Source organism: Lathamus discolor, chromosome 8 (assembly GCF_037157495.1).
Source record: "Lathamus discolor isolate bLatDis1 chromosome 8, bLatDis1.hap1, whole genome shotgun sequence".
NCBI classification, from domain to species: Eukaryota; Metazoa; Chordata; class Aves; order Psittaciformes; family Psittacidae; genus Lathamus; species Lathamus discolor.
Genome location: NC_088891.1, coordinates 1,993,235 through 2,013,366, shown reverse-complemented (window position 1 = coordinate 2,013,366; position 20,132 = coordinate 1,993,235). Strand labels below are relative to the sequence as shown.

At 41.0% G+C, this 20,132-nt stretch overlaps 1 protein-coding gene across 2 annotated transcripts in view; it reads left to right on the top strand.

Annotated features, from left to right (window-relative positions):
- Window positions 1-20,132, top strand: part of MAP2K5 (mitogen-activated protein kinase kinase 5) — a 120,980-nt gene that overhangs the window by 88,855 nt on the left and 11,993 nt on the right. For both annotated transcript variants that reach the window (XM_065688126.1, XM_065688125.1), the window contains 2 exons: window positions 11,455-11,516; window positions 13,823-13,868. In XM_065688126.1, the coding sequence (XP_065544198.1) occupies window positions 11,455-11,516; window positions 13,823-13,868 (108 nt within the window). The remainder of the gene's footprint in view (window positions 1-11,454; window positions 11,517-13,822; window positions 13,869-20,132) is intronic.

Genomic DNA, 20,132 nt, shown 5'->3' with positions numbered 1-20,132 from the left:
TGGCGGCACGCTTTAGCCGGGGCATATTTAATGCAGTTTAGATGGGCAAAAAGGGTATTTTGACAAGGAGAGAAAACCAGAGTGTAAGCAGGGAAGAATCTGAATCTTGTCTGATCATTTTTATTTAATTGAAGGACAAAATAAAAAGCTGACATGCAGGAGATCCAAGTGTGAACAGGCGATTGAATTTCAGTGGGTAATGTCATGTCTCTTGATTGAAACACTTGTTTCCCTGTCTCCTTTCCCAAACTGAGGTGTAAGAAGGGGTCCCAACTCTTGACAGTGCAGCAATAGCCAGGGCAACTGCTGTCAGTTTTACTTTGTTTTTAATGTTTAATAAGACTATGATGGTAATTGAAAAGTTTGAACAAGAAGGAAAAAGCCGTAACTCTTTAAAGACTTGCCTCAACCTCTAGCGGGAAGTCATTGCTGGCTCATCAGGTTGGGTCACTGGATGTTGGTGTGTCCTTTGAGACTGCTCACTATCTTCCAGCCTGTCCCATGTAACACGTTTGTTTAGCTTGATGTAAGCTTAGAGCCAGTGTGATGCCCAAGTACTCTCTCTCTTTGTTGTATCTCCATCTGTAACTGCTACTTGTGTGAACTGCTAAACCCTCTGCTCTTACCTGCGGTGATCACTTTTGTCCTTTTGTTAGAGAATGACTTAGTGGCTTAGCTGGACTTCTTTTTAAAAGTGACATTTGAGCCTTGAGGGGTGAAGTTATATTAAAGAGAACAAGTATCCTTTGTGTAAAGGAAAGATGTTCTCCTGGTCCTCCAGCAGTGCTGGCTCTTTTACCTGGCTCTTTATGGTGGTCTGGTTCTTTGGGAGGGTCTTAGACAATTCTGTTTATTTCATCTTTTTCATCCATTATTATTCCTGTTACATACATCTTTGGTTGAGGCATGGAAATTCCAAAGCACTGGTGCTGTATATACCACCAGCAAAAGGCCATCTCTGTCCTAAAGAAGGTCAGTTAAAGACGCTAATATTTTCTAGACAAATTACTTTTAAATGGGCTGGTACTAGTGCCTAAATCCAAGCTCAGTAAACCACAGCCCTAAAGAGCCGCAGATTATGACAGACCGTCTTGCAGCTTCCACATCTTTTCCTCAGGATTAGAATTGCTCCAAACTTCTCACAAAATCTTTAACCAACAGCCTTGCTGCAGGCTGTAAGCACCTGAGTGCCGAGCTAGCTTTAACATTCGCCTTTTGATATCTACTTGTAACTTATTTCATGTTCCCCAGCATGCCACGGAGCCATCATTCTCCTGAGGTGGTGGTTCGGAGTGTCCTGTGCTCATGGGCACATTAAGACTTCAGGTTACAGAGCATAGCTCAGCTGAAAGTTCTTTAAGTGCAACTCACTTTGTTTTGCAGCACACTCAATGTCTAAATGGAAGTTGCATGCCATAACGTTTAGAGCCTGGGGGGAAGAGGAGGATGGATTGGCTCTGTAGTGTTATTTGCTCGTCTGTATTGTTATGGGGTCATTTAATAAGATATATAGTGTTTAGATAGTGGCTGCCACACCTGGAAGTGCAAACTCTTAGCATGGCAGTGTCTTGGAGAACATTTATATTAAAGGCTTTTCTGTTCTCGCTCATGGGTAGCGTTGACTTTAATAGATCCTCCTGCCACCCCCAGCCCTGTCTTGTGTACAAAGGCCTCAAAGAAAATGTGTTTAACTTGTGACTAGGTTTTTCTTAACCCTTCTCACTTTGTCTTCTGTAAGATGTGCCTCCTGGGAAGTAACAGAGGGACCTGCTTATTTCGCTCATACGCACTCTTCCTTCTACGCAAGGACCTTTTGAGAGACAAAGTCTCTTTACTATCTGGTACTGCACAGCTGTTGTTGCTACCATGACTATTAAGGATCAGAAGTGCTCAGTGTTGTAAGACTGCTAATTTTGGGTCAAATTTTCCCCTTGGCTGTAAGGAGGTCCTAAAACTCACAGGAGGTGGGAGCAGAGACCCTCTCCTGTGCAATAGGAACCCAGTGATGCTGGTGCATAATTCCCCACCTACTGTAATGACGATCAGAGCAGCAAGGAGTGATGATCTGTAGCTCGCCTCTTTTCCAAACTGATAGGGCACAGAAGTGCTCCCATGATGGCACGGCTTGAGGATGAGATGTAGTGTAAGGTTATGGGAGGAGCAGATCTGCAAGGCTGGGATCGAACTGCCTCGAGGATCTTCAGTCATCATGTAGGTTCATAGTAATAATCTGCTGAAGGTGTTGCAGTTGAAAACTCTGGGTCCTCAAGTGCCTTAATGTGTCCTTTTGTGTGGCAAAGAATGGTTTGGACTTTTGGGTCCTAAAATTGTGATTAAACGGCTTCGTGGAAGAGAACAGGGTCTTTGCTAGCAGCCTGCTTATCCTGCTCCTGCCCACTGGAGCTGGCTAAAAACTCCAGAACGTGAGATGGGAGAAGTGTTTTTAAATGATGAAACAGAGACTTTGATTCTTTATAATAGTTGCTTATTGTATTGGTAGTTGGTTGGGTTTCGTAGGGAAACACTGAGAACTATTCCACGTTCCACCACAGCAAGAATCCAAAAGTTAATGTTCTGGTCATTCATAACCATTAATTTGTAGGGTTTATTGGTGACTGAACTAGTTAAGAGGTTGCTTCTGCGTTACTTTCCTCAAACCCTGTACAGTGGAATAAAAACTGTCCATGGGAGTTTTCAGTTGTCCTGCAGAGGTGAGATTTTTGGAGCTGACTCTCAGTTATAGAAATATGAGAGATGTAAGAGATCACTTTGGCAGTTTAAAAAGTCTGTTCATTTTCTAGAACTTAAATTTACTTGCAGAAATCCTGCAGAATGAGTAAGTGATGTGAGAAGCAGGGTAATGTAACAAAAACATAGGCATGGTTCTTCTCAAATCAGAGTGAACTCTGCCTGACATTTTTGTTAAATTATAGGCCTTTTAATGGCATTGGTTCTGGGATTATTTTTTGATGGCAGAATTAGTGAGGAGCATGTGTGAATAGGATACATGCTTGCCAGGACCTTTATTTTTTAACATGTGGTAACTTATAATGAAATCTGATCCAGCTACAAATAAGACACGCTCATTTAAGCAATGGTCCTAATCATAGCAGCATCTCCCACCATAAGACTCCTGCTTCTGGTCCAGAGATGAGGATAGACTGGTTGTTAATGCAATTTATCCTGCATCACAGCCAGCAATAAAGGCAGTATGCTGTTATTTCGGAGCTGAGAGTCATTTAATATTCTAGCACTCAACTTAGTTTGTCTCCAACTCACCAACATGTTGTATGGGAAGCACTGAGCGGTGCACATGAACCTCATTGAGAAGGTCCCTTCCAACTGGAACCATTATATGATTCTATAAGATCCCAAAAGACCAAACCTGACAGCTCCCTGTTTTTCAGCATGTCTGCATCCCATCCTTTCCATCCCATGGTTTTTGGCCTTAAAGGTATCTGCTCTGCATCCAGAGAAGGTTGAATGAACAGCACTAGCACTGTGGAATGCATCCAGTAGGCAGTCCTGACTTGAGCAACTCCTTTAAATTTCCCTTAAGCTCTCCAGGGCTATTTTCTTTGACCTTTATTTAGTTAGAGTATCCCTTCCAGAAAGCTATTATTGCCAGCCCCTTGGGTGGTTGCGGTAAACCCAGTTTCACTGTACTGGAGCAGTTGTGGTTACAAGTGCTGTAGTTAAGCATCAGCTCTAGTTTGTAACCCTATCTTCAGAATCTGAAATTAATGAAATTTGCTTTCAGTTTCCATAGCTTGTGTAATAGTGACTTAGGTGTTGGGTTTGGCTTGTATGTTTTTAAACTGTATTGCATTAGGGAAAAAACAAACTTTATTTTTGTCCATCGGTTTTAGTTAAATTATTATTGTGTTATTCCAATGACATTGGAAGCTTGAGGAGTGAAGACTGTCAAGAGCAAATCCTACTTTTTACAAATAGGAGGCAGCACTGGGGAAAGTGCCTGTTTTGATGAGTCAGGCAGAAATGTAAAAGCAAAATTAATTAGTTGTATTCATGAATCCTTTCTCTGATCGCTTCATGAGTAAGTAGTGAGAAGCTTTCCATGAGTTTCTTGAGCACTTCTGTTAAGCGCCCCCACAGAGATACTTGGTCTCACAAGACTGCAGTTTAATCTAGCTCAAGGACTTTGCAAACTCCACGAATCAAAGACCTCTTTTTTTTGTTCTCTTTAAATTTGTACTCTAGAAACACTTAACAGCATCAGTTAACACTGGTGTAGTGTTAATGCTGAGCTGTGAGGCATTTCAGTGTCACTAAATCTTCACATTTTCTAATGGAAAAAATAACTTGCACTTAATACATGTATCCTATTAGTGGGGTTTATTCCCTTCTTTTTTTATACCTGGTTAAATATATCCCTGTATTTGTTGCTGTGGTGTAGCCTTAAAAATTCACAAGACATTCAGCTTGATCAAATAATATGATGAAGATTGTTGCCTCTCAAGTGCTGAATTTCCTGACCTTGTCCATCAGGACCACGTTTTGCAATTTCTATAAATGAAGTAGAAAGCTCCAAAGGCTCAGAATGAAGCAAGACTATTTTTTTCTTGAGGAATTTCTCTTTGGAGTCTCAGGTATCGATTTTAATGTATAAACAGCTATAGTTAACCCTTGAAAATACCCAGAGTTTTGCAGGTTTCCATGCAAGAAAAGCTGGTGTTAGGATATACACATGTGTGTGTGCCTGTGGATAAAAACCCACTATAATTTGTCCCATGGATAAGTTGTTTTCGGGTATACTTTTATTGAGACAGAAACTATGACCTTACTAGTGTATGAGATTGAGCAACTTATATAGGAACAAGGTAAAACCACAGGTAGGAATTGCTGAATAATTACCTTTAGACCAACCTGAGCAAGAACCTTCCCAAGAGGGCAAGCTCATTTAATGGTTCCTAAAACTCAATCTTGTGGATGTCAATGGTCATGCTTGATTATTTGCAGTGGTGTTTTATGAAAAAGCAATAAAAATGCATTGGGAGTGTACAGAGGAAGAAAAAAGGGAACAACAAATGGTTTTAGTTTTTCAGTTGAGTCCCTTTGGTGCGAACAGGTAGAGGCTATGTTTCATGCTGCTGTGCCTTAGCTATCTAAAATGTGCGGATGTGTGTGTATCTACCCAAAACACTGCTGTGCTCTGCTGCCTTATGATCGACAAGAGACCAGCAATGAGAAGAAAAAATTCTGATGTTTGTTTTAGAGAAAAAGCAATTACAGTTACGGTTAAAGGATTAACCTGTTTTTTCCAGCTACCTGTTCCCTTACCTGCAGGGCCCTTTGGAGAGCCACACTAACAAATACAAAGCTTGGAGAGATGGAGAAAACATGTAGTCCACTCTAGATTACTCCTGATGTTAATTACACTGTTCTGCTTCTTTCCTTTCCTCTTCTGGGCTCAGGAAAACATCCCACAGTTGCAGACACTGCAGAAGTGACAACAAAGAGCCCCAAGTATCTACTGGCTTACCCAACCAGGAATGTCTGAGTGTTTGGTATGATGTAGGTTACACATACAAGAGATTTGCGAGAATTTGGGGAGCAGGTAGTGCTGCTGAGAGAATAGCTGGTTCTCATACGAGTTGAGGTGTTAAAGGTAGGCTGAGTGTTTTGGTGGCTAAAACGCTGGCCTTTCGACCTTGGTTCCCATCCAGCTAGAGATCTGGAAATAAATGAGTTTACTGCTGACACTCCAATCCCAGCAGACAAAACTTCACACCAAAATGCCCCCACACATAATTTGTCACATTTGGCATCTGCTACTAAGAAAAGAGCAAGAAGTGACCTGGCGCAGAGATGTAATCATCTTTCACCTTCCTGCTGGGGGCGGGAGCGTAACGGTGACAGTCCAGAAATGCTTTCAAGTCTGGGCCTCTGAGCCACCTCCAGACATCGCTGTCTTCTGCAAACTTGTTACTGGTAGGAAATCAGCTGCCATTAGGTTTGTGCAAGGCTTTTGAAGTAGATAGAAAGTCAGAAATGGATTTAGTTTGTTTTACTTTATTTAGGAATGCTGCGAAAGTTAGGTTGTCCTTGTATAGGAGTAAGTCTGAGCGTGTACAGTCTTGTAATTTGCTGGTCTCATTGAAATAACTCAGTAACTGCATTGCATTTATAACTTGCAGTTGCACCTGGCAGCATTTCTGGTGCATGTAAAACTGAAGTTTGCCTGAAAAAAAAAAATCACTGTTTGGCCACAAAGTAAAATGCACCTGCAAGGTAAAAATACGTGTGCTCTTCGAAAGCTTTACTAAAAGAGAAGCTGGAGCGCATAGAAACTCTTTAATCCTAGAGATTTTTTAGGCTGAAGTGATAAGCCAGAAATGCTTTGTAAAGCACACGCATTATTTATTAAATACTGGCGTTTCAGCATCAGTGGCCAAGTTGCAGAATAGGAGTATCTGCCCAGAGGAGATGATAATTTCAAAGACAGGGTGTGCTGGGGAAACCCAGAGGAGAGAGGAACTGGAGTTTGGTTTGCTGGGTTCTGCTAACTTCCCTCTTGTGGCCATAGAGCCATAGGACCATGGCATTTCCTTCTGCACAGGCGTTTCACTGAGGAGCAAGTACTGCAAAATAGCAGTAGCTGTGGGGAATGGGGAAATTTAACCCTTCACAGAGAGGGAGTAAAACCTATTGGTACTGAGTGGGTGATCCATTGAAAATACCAGCCTCTATAGGAGGAACGCAGGTATGAACTTAACGCATAGCTGGGGGCTTTGCCATCCCCTTCTTGAAGGTTTTATGTAGAAAGCTGTGTTTGCTGATTATCCTGATGTAGGGAGATGGCGGCTTTCTCTTTGTTCAGAAAGGATGTGATGATGAATCTCAATCTATCAGTTGCTTTGAGAAAATATTTCACACTCAAGAAATAGTCTGTTGGGGTAAGACCTCTGAAGGTGTGCGTCAAGCAGGGGATGCTTTTGGTGTATGTTACCTGTCAAGAACTACTCCCATATTTCATTGACATAGGAGTGTTTCCAAAGAAAATAAGTAGCTCAGAGCTCTATCCATTGAATTTACTTCTCAAGTTTGTCGAGATAAACCTAAGAGCTGCACAGAAAAGAGGGGAAAGGCCCCCTTATCCATATTTATTTGTGGGCTTGCTGGGCATTATTTATTTCCTGAGCTTCAGTAGCATCTCTGCTACTGCTGTGCTTAGTGAAAGCAAACAAATCAGGAGACATTTTGAATAACAGGCTCAAGAAGTAGGTGAGAAGAATGCCTGGACCTGTAATTCAGGCTCTTATTACATAGGTTGTAAAGGACTGGTTGACTTCTGGACGCACTATTAGATGGTTCAGTTGTCCTTTGTTCGGATCTATGATTAAAAAAAAAGAATCAGATAATAATGTTGTCACCCCCTTCAAAAGAGTGGGCTTTTGGAGGGATTGTCTCAGTATTCTCATTCTCAGGTCTTCATTTAGATAATGTGACTTCCCCTAACTCCATGGACGTCAATAAGGTTTATACCAGAGCCTTGGCACTCTATAAATTAAATATCAGGAGCAGTGTTTGAAGTTTAAAGCCTTCCCTCCTCCTGCTAGCTCGGATTTTGTGCTGCTGTGCTTTTTTCTTTATGCCTGAGCACCTTGCTGACAAGTGCTAATAACAAAATGCCAAGAGAGGGTCCAGTCGGAGTTACCACACATTAAACATTCTGAACTTGTCCTTTTGCTCATAGATTGTGCATAATTAATAATTAAACGGTTTCACTTGTAATGGGTTGACCTTCTTGAACTGTTCATTATTCACAAGGCAAAGGCATCACTCAAACTTTTTTCCTATTGCCCTTCCCCGTTCTCACTGTGTGTGCACAGTTCAGCTGGTTTTGAGAAATCAGAGCCTGATCTGGTCTTCTTCTGCAGCAGATCCCTGTGGTGGAAACACTGCTTGGATGCTTAGGGAAACATCTAGTCTTGAGAATATGCTGGGGATGTAAGAGGCCAACAGTACACTGACCTTTAAAACCGTTTGTGTCTTTACTGCCATTTTAGCAGCATCTCAGTATATAGGGCTTCATGGTATTGGTTAAAAGCTAGGGCATTGAACAAAAATGAACCATTTCCCAGGTTTAAAATGAGTATACCTGTTCCTTACTCCTTCAGAATCTTGGGCTTCTTCTTTATTTGCCCCTATAGGGTGATTTCGTTGTGCAGGTGGGTAAAATCAGGCAGGCCATCCGAGTGTGCCTGGACCATTCACTACAGTTACATCAAATGGGACTGCATTGCATCACACAAATGGTGTAGACTTGGGAGAGACGTGTATTTGTTTTATTTCCTCCTATTTTTATCTCTTTGAGTGTCAGATGAAGTCCGGGGAATTTAAGGATGCAAAGTAGGATGTATTTACTTTCTGTTGTTCTGGAACTCTTAGCTTTATGTCTGATACAACTTTGTGATTGCTCAGATTATAGAGGTGGCAGTAGCAGGATTTTCTCTTGTTAGAAATAGCTCTTAACTATGAAATACTCTCACCTTTCTACTACTCACATAGTCATGCATAGAACAGTATCAGAAACTGAAATACTTTTATCATCAGTTTCCCTGGGCATCCAAAAACACCCAAATGTATGTTTTCCCTTTCCAACTAAGGTAAAATGAAGCTTTTCTGTATTCACCTCTGAAAGCAGTTGAGGGTCCTTACTTTCCTGGTTCACCTAAACCCCAGACCTCTGCCTCTTTCTCCCCTGTCTTACCTGTGCTGTAAAGAAACAACTGGCTCATATTTACAGGAGTGAGATTTAAGGTTTTTATGTGCACAGGTCTTTCTGGTCAAACACACTTGTCAGCAAGTATTCCTTGAGATGGGTGCATTCTTCCAAAAGGTTTACAATTTGTCAGGCAAATAGCCAATAAATTTGTGGGTACCCAGTCTAAAATCCTTGGGAGACTCTATTAAAGTCACACTGAGATCCACTTTGTGTTCATTTCCATTCACAACTACACACACAATCACTTCTGGAGCTCCTGAGAACAAGCCAATTAAGGCATGGCCATGGCTACAGCAGGACAGAGTAGGCCTGGATGGGGTTGAAATACCTGCATTGTAAAGAAGAATATGGGCCCCCCAAGAAAATCTCATTTAACATTTACTTTCATCGAGGTGATTTTTTTTCTTGCATGCTTATGGAAGAGCACATCATCTTCTTCTGGCTGTGCTGCAGTACGGGAGCTGTGTGGTCAAGGCATTAATCCTGACGTTGGAGCAAGTTCTTCCCTTGGCTGCATGGACCCTGACACCAGTTTAGCCTGGGAGAGCCAGGCTGATGGCTTTAGAGCAGTTCATCAGCTTCTCCTCCCCTGTCATAATGAAGTTTCACTCTATTATGGGTTCGTCATTTCTTTGTGATTGCAGAAATTATCACCTCCCAAATGAGTGTGAAGCACCGGCTGCCTGTCCTGCTCCCCAGCATGGACTGAGCAGAGCTGGCAGCCCCGATGGAGGATGCCTCTGACGAGCTCCTCACTTGCATTGTACTTAAAATAAACAGCAGGGGTGGCCTGCTGGGCAGAGCCAGTTCCCCAGGGAATGAGCTCTGATGGCTTCATAGCACGATGTGTAATACGTGCCCAGAGTATTTCCTACCTGCTCTCTTGGAGTCCATCCCGCCTGGAAAAGTGGCTTTTGCCACTTCAGGCGCAAGCCCAGCTCTGCTGGACAAGGGAAAACAATGGGGAGAGGTAAAACCTGCCTGGCTCCACGCCGGATGAGCAAGCGTGATGTTTTGCTCCGCTTTTTCTCTATTAACGTGAATAATTTCCATACACAGTTCTTTGAAGTGAGGAAAGTTTAATTGCAATGCTTATTTCCTTGTGTTCCTTCCACTCTCCAGTGCAAACCTTCCTATATTGATGTCATTTATAAGTTGAGAAACAATAACCTCCCTCTCACCAGGTCTTAAGTTCAAAGAGGGTTTGGGCATGTTCTATCAAACGCTCCTTGTATTTAATAGAAGTCTTTGAAAATTGTAAAGCAATTTTGGCTTCTCCTTTTACTCTTCAGTTACTTTTGATTTAATTGTATTTTCCAGCAGTTTCCCATTGTTTGAATTGGAAACAAAGCCTTAATAAGAGTTCTAGTTAATTTTCTGTCTTGTAATTACCGATCTCATTTTTCTGATAATTGGCCACAGCAATTATATGTATATTTACTAATCACATAGGAGGCTCTGCAGTTGTGTCTATCTGCCACCATTGATAATGGCACACACATTGCAGAGGTGCTTTTATCATCTTCTTTTTTCCACTACATCAAAGCTATTTCCTCGCATTCTCAATAATGAATACATGCATGCATTTGACACAGTTGTGTGCTAGAGAAATTGTTTGGCTCCCACCAAATGCTGCACGCTCTGAGTTTCTTGCCTGCAGCGCTGGAAGGTTGTATGTAATGATATATTGCTCATCCAAATGGCCAAAGCACTCCAAAGCACAGTGAGATTAAAATAAGTCATTCCTTTGTTAATTTAAATAGGTGCATGTATCATACTTTGCAGGGTACTTTGTGCAGGGATGTCAGGGAGGAAAAAAGACGCCGAAAGGTATTTTTAATAGCAAATGAGAATAGATGAGAATGGAGTCATTTGCAGCTGCCTGTTTTATGTGGCTCTCTTGTTCCAACTGTAGGTCTAATGAGATGACACTGTTAAAGTACTCTGCAGTGTAATTTCATTACATCCTGAGCTGTTACACTATAAACACAGTGGAGCTCTCTGTCATTCTTGGAAAAACTCCTAAATTCGTAAAGCCCTTCTTTGCAAATGGTGATGTTGTTTGTTCCCTGTTTGTAATTTTGTTCTTTCTTGTGCTCTTAATCTATTTTTCTGTTTTTCTTTCATAAATACCCTGGGTTATTTCCTACCCCTGCACTGGCAAATCCTGCTTTTGGGGTTTTTCTCCCTCTTAAAAATTCTTTCACCTTTTAAATCTAGCACAGACAGCACATGAGGACAGCCTCGAAAATGAATAAGTGTAAATAAACATGAGTGTAAATAAATAGCGAATGCAGTGAAAGAAACAAAGGTCAACACAAGAATAATTTCACAGCTCTTTGTTAATTACAAGACCATTTGTGTGTTACTTAAATAATCATTAATTTCTCATTTACACTTTCCCTACCTTCCTTTTTACCCTGTGGCTATCATTGTCCTTTTTTCACCTCCCCTCAGTGTCTTTCCACATGTTTTTACCCATTGTGTAATACTCATTAGTTGAAATTCAGTGTTTTATAACACATTCTCAGAAGAATTTGTACCTTTCTGCCTCAGATTGTCTGTGTGAAAAGGGGGCTTTGTCGCTTCCTTGGGGGTTTTATTTTCCCTTTCTTTTTTGGTTTTGTTGTCACCGTTATATTACTCTCCTAAAAAAATTATCTTCTCTCCTTCTGACTCTGCTTCTTGTTTCAATCCAATCCCAGGAATCGCCCGTCCTTCCAGCCGGGGAGTTCTCTGAGCCATTTGTACACTTCATCACTCAATGGTAAGCTCAGTTTGCAAACATGCCATGCCCTCAATGTAAATGATACATGCCATTAACTCCGCAGCTCTGCGAGACCTTATGGCTTTCCTTGCATCCTTTCTGAGAGGAGAGGGACTTGGGGGCCTTGGGCAGATGGGGCAGCAAAGCTAAGCAAACTGTTTAAATTATGTAAACGTTATTTACACAAAGGGTCGTAAAAGTACTTACAAGGGTTTTTTTCCTGTTTTAATAAACCTGCCCTCAATGTGGGTGCAGTCTTGTGCGCCGAGACTCCGAAGGATTCGTCTGGGGGTAAAAAAGCCACAAAGACTCGTGTCTATAGTATCATTATTCAGGGCTTTTTAAAATATTACTTATAAAATTGCCTCCGTATTTAGAAAGGCAAGAAGCCTCCATTAATGCATTGGCTTTTCAGTAAGTAGTTCTATTTTAAAACACACCACTGGGTATATTTTCTTTGCTTAAAACTGAATAGTTCATTGGAAGCCTTTTGAATTAAAGGAGGACTGGGGAGAGGAGGAATTTGTCGAATAACAAATACAGTTGTTGAGTGACCAGAGGATGTAAATCTTGAGGGTGAGCTATGCTAAAGAAACAAAGTGAAGGGAAAATCCTTTTTCAACTCTTGCATTCCCCCCCCCACTCCAAAGAAAGGAGGTGGGGGGGAGGTAGCCATTTGTGTATGGGAAAAGAAACAAGCCTGAATTCTGCAAAAATACGTGTTTGAAGGAGAAGCATCCCTTCTGCGAACGTGCGCTTCCAGGGCTCGATGCTCAGCTGTGCTAAATCAGATGGAGCCATCTCAGTGTGTGGCACTGGGAGCTGCAGCCCTGTGGATGAGAGGGAATCCTGCTGCAGGGATGTGTCCTTGCAGCCCTCATCCCCATGTAGATCTATAGGTCAGGCTTTGAGGCACTTTCAGGTTCTCCGTGCCAGAGCCACTGTGGCAAAAGTCACCTAGTAAATTGAATTTTGAATATAGAACACAGAAAGTAACCTCTCACGACTGACGTAGGGGGTAACAATACAGGCACAAAAAGCAGCCTGATGATCGGGTAATTAAAGCAACTAAATAATTAAAGTTTGTGTAACATAGGCCTCCATTTTCAATAGTTTCAGTTTACAAAGAGCAGCACGATTTGGAGGGTTCTGCAGCACAACTAACTGGTGTGTGATGTGGGGGTCTGTGCTTTTTATCCTTGCAAAACAAATTGATGCCAGGCTGTTCTCCAAAAAAAAACCAAGCCATTCTCATGGAGGCAGAGGGAGGGATAACCTGTGTTAAAATTTCCACAGATGTCAAACTGAAGCATAACTGATGGTGGCTAATAGCCTTGTTTTCCCTGGGGATGCAGCTACTTTGGACTGTCAGATTAGAACTGCTCCCAACCTACTCGTCAGACAGCTCGCTTACTTGCTAATGCTGCATTATTTGAGGGGCTTGGAGTTGTTTGAAGGCGAGGTAAATTGTGTTGTTAATCCTCCAATGTGCAGCACAGATTTTAGATATAGTGTTATATTGGCTGTATTTTTTAATGGGAGGCATTGCTGTTTAAAAATGAAGTGAATAAGAGGAAACTATATTTAAGCAATCAATTCCTAATGCGTATTGAAGATGTCAAGTGAACGGCGTATCAGACTTTATGCTGGTTATGCCATAAAGACTGGCTGTTTGGATGTAATCCAATTAGTCAGTAGGCAGCTCCTGATGGTCACCTCTGTGCCATGTTATTGTGTTCCTTCATGCAGCTAAGCACAGCCTTCAATAGCTAATTGCACCTGTTGCACAGAAAACTAGGACTATTTGGATGAGAAACATGATCTTATAAACAGGTTAATGCTGTGTAATGAACTATCACCCTGCAGTGTAATGGAAATAAATGTGAAAAAATTAAGGTAGAAACCCCAGGGTATTGTGCGTGCTCCTGAAGCTGTTTAGTGTTAGAGTTAAATTTCCCACCTGTTTGTGTAATACTTGGTGTTGAGCTATGTAATAATCCCTAGCAAAATGAGAATCAGCTTCCTGTGCCTTCTGAGCTGACTGCTTTTCAATGATCTCTGTATTTACACACTTTCATGGTTACAAACAGTGTAGATCACTACATCCCTTAAGGGAGGGATGGGTGGGAAGGAATAAATCCATTAACGTTTTGGCCGCTGTTAGGACCCCTGTGTTCTGTTGGCACATGATTAAGTTAAGAAAGACATGGAAATTCTTCACTGTGTTAAAAGAGATCGTCAATATTTAAGCAAGTGGAATAAATGAGCAGTGGTTTACGCATGAACGTTTTGTTTTATACACATAGCATGAAAAAGCAACCAAAGGAAAGGCCAGCACCCGAAGATTTAATGGTAAGTGAAACTTCAGAGCCCCTCAGTATCTTTATTCATGTATGTAGAAGTGTATCTGTTCTTCTCTGCATTTTTCTTCATTTACAAATTTAGATCCAAACTTTTCTTGGCTTGTGCAGCAATTACGTATTTACAGGGAGCACACAGACCAGAGGTAGAATGATGATGATTCCACTGATGGGTATCTTGCTGTTACCTTTGTCATGGCCAAAGCTTCACTTGTGATGTGGGGAGTTAATACAGAACTTTCACAGCCAGTGTCAAGGTTCAGTCAAAACCATTTTGATGCTTAATACACAGGGTTTTTCAGTTTGTGTGTCCGGGGATTACAGCTTAATGTAGGTCACTCTTTGTCATCATTTGCCAGTCTTAACCTTTCAAAATCAGAAGATTGAAAACAGAGGATATGGTCAAAGGAGTCTTTTTTTAATGAAATGCAGGAGCCACTGTTTTCACTTATATTCATGTAAAATGAAATCAGATTGGCTGCAGAAGATTGGGTTAGTATGTAGCTTTGGTCTGTCAGTAGAAGGGCTCTTGGTGGTGGAATCTGAGCTCAGAGACCACTTCTTTGCCTTGCAATTGTCCTGCTTTTTTTCCTTCAGTAAAGCAATAATAGGGTACATGCTCTCAGGCTGGTCCCTTGTGGCTATGCATTCAGTGCAGAGTGCTGTTTTGACTGGTTTTAAGCAGCTAGAAAAATACTGTATCAAACCAGATACTTACAGGAACTTCTATTGTAGGTAAGAGTTGTGGTCCCCTCTGACTCACATCAAATATCTTTGATTTTTAAATATTTAATTACTTTTCCTTATATGCTGTGTTTCCTGTAACTTGGAGGCCTATGTAAAATCATCAGAATTTCTGTGCATTAAATATCTAGGAATAATTTAACAGATTTTAACAAGAGAAGGACACGTTGCTGTCTCATTTCTTTCTTGCATGCTGTGAACTGCAAGTAGAACACTGCAAGTGTTTCTATTGCTGCTATTCTCTAGTTAAAGGCTAATCTCTGAAGATGCCCTGAGGCAGGTATCTCACAACCCAGACTAGTCTCAATTTAGATGCTGGTTAGTAAAGTATTTAACTGTGAATCTCATTTTAAGGGTATTAACTTCAGTAGATCTACATTTGAAGTTAGGCACCTGCTTAAATACCTTGGTAAAATGAGGCCTTAAAGTTTATCAGACCCCCTCCACTTGGTGGTGGTGTGTGTGTCATACAAAAGGCTTGCACTGCCTTATTTTGTCTTTTTTATTAACTTTTGATGGTTGGGAAATTCTTGCAGTTAGTCACATCTGAGAAAACTTGGAACAGGTTCTAGAGATGTAGACACATTTACCTTGTGCACTATTATGCTATGGCTGGATAGCTTAGCTATTAAAACAACGGAATAGGGTTTCATAAAACCTATATCTGTTTGTAAATGCCTCTTTCAGTGATGCAATAGGCCTGCCACTTATAAATAAAACATCTGCAGATCACACATACCCCCATAAGTATATATGTATGTTTGTAAGCAATAACACCACTCCAGGGTGTAGAGTCATAAACATGAGGCCAAAGGGTGAGTGCCTGCAGTACCAGGGAAGTGCGCAGATTTATCTTTACAACTACATGCCCTGGAGTGTGCTAGTCCCCTTTAAAGGAGGTATTTTGTGAAATAATTTTGAATTTGTAGGAGCTTGGGGGGGCGAGGGCAAAAAAATCCCTTCTTTTTAAACAAAATCTTTTGTTTAATGCATTTTTCCCCTTTTGCTACTTTCTATTCAATTATAAATGAACTTGCAACTACGAGTATTAAAGCATGAGGTAAAGCGCTGCTGAAACGAGGAAGTGACCCAGTCCTTGCCTGTAGTGTGGCTGACCCTCATACGCTGCCCTAAATTCCCTCCTGATGGGCTCAGAGCACCCTGTGCTTTGCTGTTACACTCACTGTTAGCTCAGTAGTTGCTCTTTAGTCAAGGGCTTTGCCTTCTTCCACTTGCCCGGTCTTGTGAAGGAGCACTTCATTTATAAAACTCATATGCATGTATGCATTAACATAATATGTCCGTACACAGCATATCTGTACATACACATGTATATATAATTTACCATACTTTGTTGGAAAACAGGGCCAGAACAAAAGCTACTAAACACCCTCTGAATTGTAGAATTGCTCACCACAATTTCAGTCCTTTTAATTCCACGTCATCCATTTCTGAAATCTCTGCTGTCATTTGATGGGCATCTCCCTGCTAACCATAGGAGTGGGTAGAGTGATGCAGCTACTATCAGTGAAATCCTCATCAAGGTCAGGCTAGTGTTGATTTAATGAGAGCAGGATTTCGCCTTGTTCATTGGGTTTGGGGGAATTTTTTTATGTAGAAGAAATGTACTAGCAAGGGTGAAAGGTGTAACCCATAATCATTGTTAGCTTGTGACGAAACAGTGGAGCAAGGCTTTCCCCCCTGTGGACGATACCCATACTGGAAGTCACTATTTTGTAACCAATTTAGTATAATTAAAGACTGAAAGCAAAATGAAGGGAACAGAACATCAATCTTTTTCTAGTCTCCTGATACTCAGTGAAATTGTTCAATGCATTTTAAGAGCCGACTCACAATACCTGGCGCGCCGGATTGGCATCTCCAGTGAAGTCGTGGGGTTGCAGCAGGGGTGGATTTACCCTTGTCATGTTAGGAAGCTCTTATTTTTTTTACAGAAGTTGCAGCACATTTTGTCAGAAAATAGGGCCAAAGCCAAGGCTGTGTGAAATTCCTGCATAAAGTCAGGTTTCTATTACCATAGATATTCTTGTGCAAGTGAACACCAAATTCCCTCAACAACTAGCATAAATCAGGTTCCTGCATTCACACTCAGTCGCTATGCCATTTCTTCTGTATACCCATCCACAAAACAAGATAGAACATCAGTTTCTCTGTGTATAAATAATTTTATACAATATAGATCAATTATTTAATTGTTTCCAAGTATTTCTGATGAACGGGCTTGTTCCACAGAAGCAAAACCAAAATAATTTCACCAAGCAATGGGGAAAATCGTCCATCCAGGGAAAGGAATGATCTTTATAATTCACTGGTGGTTATTCTGACCCTTGTGCTTACAGCATCTGCTCTTTTGTCTCCAGTTTGTTCCCTCTTAAGAGGAAGGCATACAGTCAATTAAATTGACCATACTCCTGTTTCAGCACCAAGGAAGGCTGCACAATGTTAGCACATTCCTCTGTCTCTTCTCTCTCCTTCCAATGAGGAAAATCTCAGCAATTCTTCTGTATATTTTATTTTTTCCTCCCTTGAACTTCCAGTCTTCATCTAAACCACAGTGTTTCCTGGCATCACAAGCCTGGCTCCCAGGGAAATGCAGACGTACATGTATATTTAGCAATTGGGATGTGGAGGTATGGTGAGGTTTAAACTCCTGCTCGTGTCAAGTGTACGGATAGGCATCCGCGGGCTGGTTTGGCTCAGGAAGCTGTAGATCTGACTGTATTTACGGTATTTTTCAGCAGCTTTCCATTCTAAGCTCTATTTAATGGAATCTATGCATAGTAAGTAATCAGGTCAGAGAGAAGCAACATCCCCTGTTTGAGATCAATCGCTGGCTAATACTTTATCTAGGCCACTTTATTATCTCATGCTGATTCCATTCCCATTCTCCTCCTCCTTTGTAGCATGCACTTCAGCTGTGGTAAAAGTACGTATCGCATACATATTAAAAACATATACCCATTCTATCTGTATGTAAATGTGTGAGACACAGCTGGATATTGCAGGAGTTTGATTTACTAATAGTTATTATCTGTTCTAGCTGTTCGGAGGCAAAGAGAGTTTCAGAAAACAAGCTAGCGCAGAAATTGCCTTTATGATATCACTATCCTGCTTTGGTAATTGTTTAAAATCTCTTCTTTAGCTGGAAGCTTGGCCTTTTATTTTGCAGATTGAGGGAGCTTTTCAGAAAGCCAGCAGAATTGTTGAAGTCTGGTTGAGTTTTGTGTTAGTACAACATTGAACTCTCTCCCCTGCTACACGTGGCTGTTTAAATTAAAGCGATTTACTTAAAGAAATTGTATTTGAAATACCAAAAGTCAGGCATGTAGCAGTTATTCCATTATGCTTTTCCATGGATGCATAAAAGTACAGACTTTAGGATGCTGGTTGGTTTTCTTAAGGAAAATATAGGGCAGGGAGAGGCAGTGCTTTTGGCCAAGAATTCAGTCGCTTTCCGCACTCGATTGCTTTAGCACAGATCTAATAATTTTTGTTCAAGTCTCCAAATTTCAAACGCAACCAGAAACCACTAGCTTTTCTCCTTAAAATTTAAATTACCAATGCTTTTTATGTTGGTGTTTCATTCATTTAGAAGATTGCAGGATAAATTGTACATAATCTGTGTGACCTGATGGAAAACTTATGTTGTTCTTCGGGTTTTTTATTTCAAAGCCTCTTTCAGTTTTGAAATTCCCCATTCCTATGTTCCTGTGCTCAGCAATCCCTCTTTCCATTTCAGGAATGGCATTTAGACCAGGGATCCTGATCTTTATAAGCCAAAATGGTCATTTTTTCAGATGGATCACATATTTTTGTGTTTAAATATGTTAAGATATGTGTCAAGATGTTATAGACTCTCAAAACTATAAATCAAAAATACAAAGTTTTTATGTAGCTATATTTTAAGTGACTGTATTCTATAGGGTCTGGGCAGTAGCACATCTTATCAGGCAGAGCTAAACTTGTTTGCAGCTCACTGTGTTTGTAGCTCTTAGGAAATAGTTCTATGGTTTAAACAAACAAGTGAAGGATCAGCATAATCCCACCTGGATTTTCATATAAACCTTCAGAATAAAGCCAATAAAATACCTCCACTTAGGTTTGTCAATATGGGATTTCCCCCAGCAGGTAATTTGGCTTTTGCATTATAGCAGTGGCATCACTGAGTAGCTGAGATGACTGTACAGGTTGGGGTGTTTTGTTGGCGTTAACTTTTGGGAAAGACCAGAGAGGCATCAGCAATCTGCTTTCCAGAATCGCATCCCGTAAATGTTGCGAAGACACCTTTACAGATCAATGTCTTCTGTCTGTACCTATCTGGATTTTGATGCATCATTGCTGGATCACGGTGAACCAAGAATTTTCCCTCTCTGCCTACTTATCACTTGGGGTTTTTTGCCCTTCACCAGTGCAGAATCTCCTATCAGCAGTGATTTGTCCAGCATAAAATCATCTGTGCTTGGACCATTGATGGATAGCTTTGTTTGCAAACATTTAGACTCTCCTCTGTCACAGTGATCCCAGTTATTCACCCCATGACAAGGAGAAGTTCTGACAGACACCAAAAAAACACATGCCAGGTGTGAAGGAAAGGGCTTCTGATTTCCCAAGGAAAAAAGTAAGGAGCCAAGTATTTTAGTTGTTGTAAATACAGAGTCGTATAATTGTTTAGATTGAAGGAAAAGACCTTTAAGATCATGAAGTCCAACCATTAAATATAGGTGATAGATATTAAACTCTATCTTCAGTCTATCAATTCAGACATACAGTGGATGTACATTGGAGGCAATGACAATATTTATATTGACTTCAGTGGTGCTGGGATTTCACACCAGGGCTCAGGATGTGGTTGCTGCCATGTGTTCTTCATCTTCCTTGCTCAGGGTAGCTTAACAATTGGAGAAAAAAAAATATATATTCTTTCAAGTGGAGGAATTGCTCAACCTATTCCCCACTCAGCGGGAATGGGGAAAGGTTATGGATCCTTCCCTCTGTCTTCCAAAACAAAAGAAACTGTCTCTGTCCTTAGAGTTATGGTTTGTTCTTCTTCATCACTTGGGATATCAGCTCTGGAAATGGAGAAATACATTCAATCAGTGTCACTAAGTCCAGCAATTACAGAAGACTAAGACTGTGACAAGGTTAACTTGTGTGTGTGGAGAGTTTGAAGGCGTTACATTCATCCACTGCCTTCTGCAGTCCCCTGCTCATACACCCACTGACTTTTTACCGCAGATATGAACATCTGACTTTCTAATGTGCCCTGAAAGCTGCATAATATATTAGTGCTTTCCAGTGAAATGAAGAATGAAAGAGCTTGGCTCCAGAAAGTGTTGAAAATCTAAGGAAATTGGGCAAAAACAAATTGGCAACAACTTAGGGTGATACAGTTAATATTTTTGGTTACTTGGGTCTCCTGGGCTTTGCAGTTTAATTCGAGCAAATGTTTCACTTGGCACTTCTGGTTGTTCCATAGCTCTCCAGGCAGGGA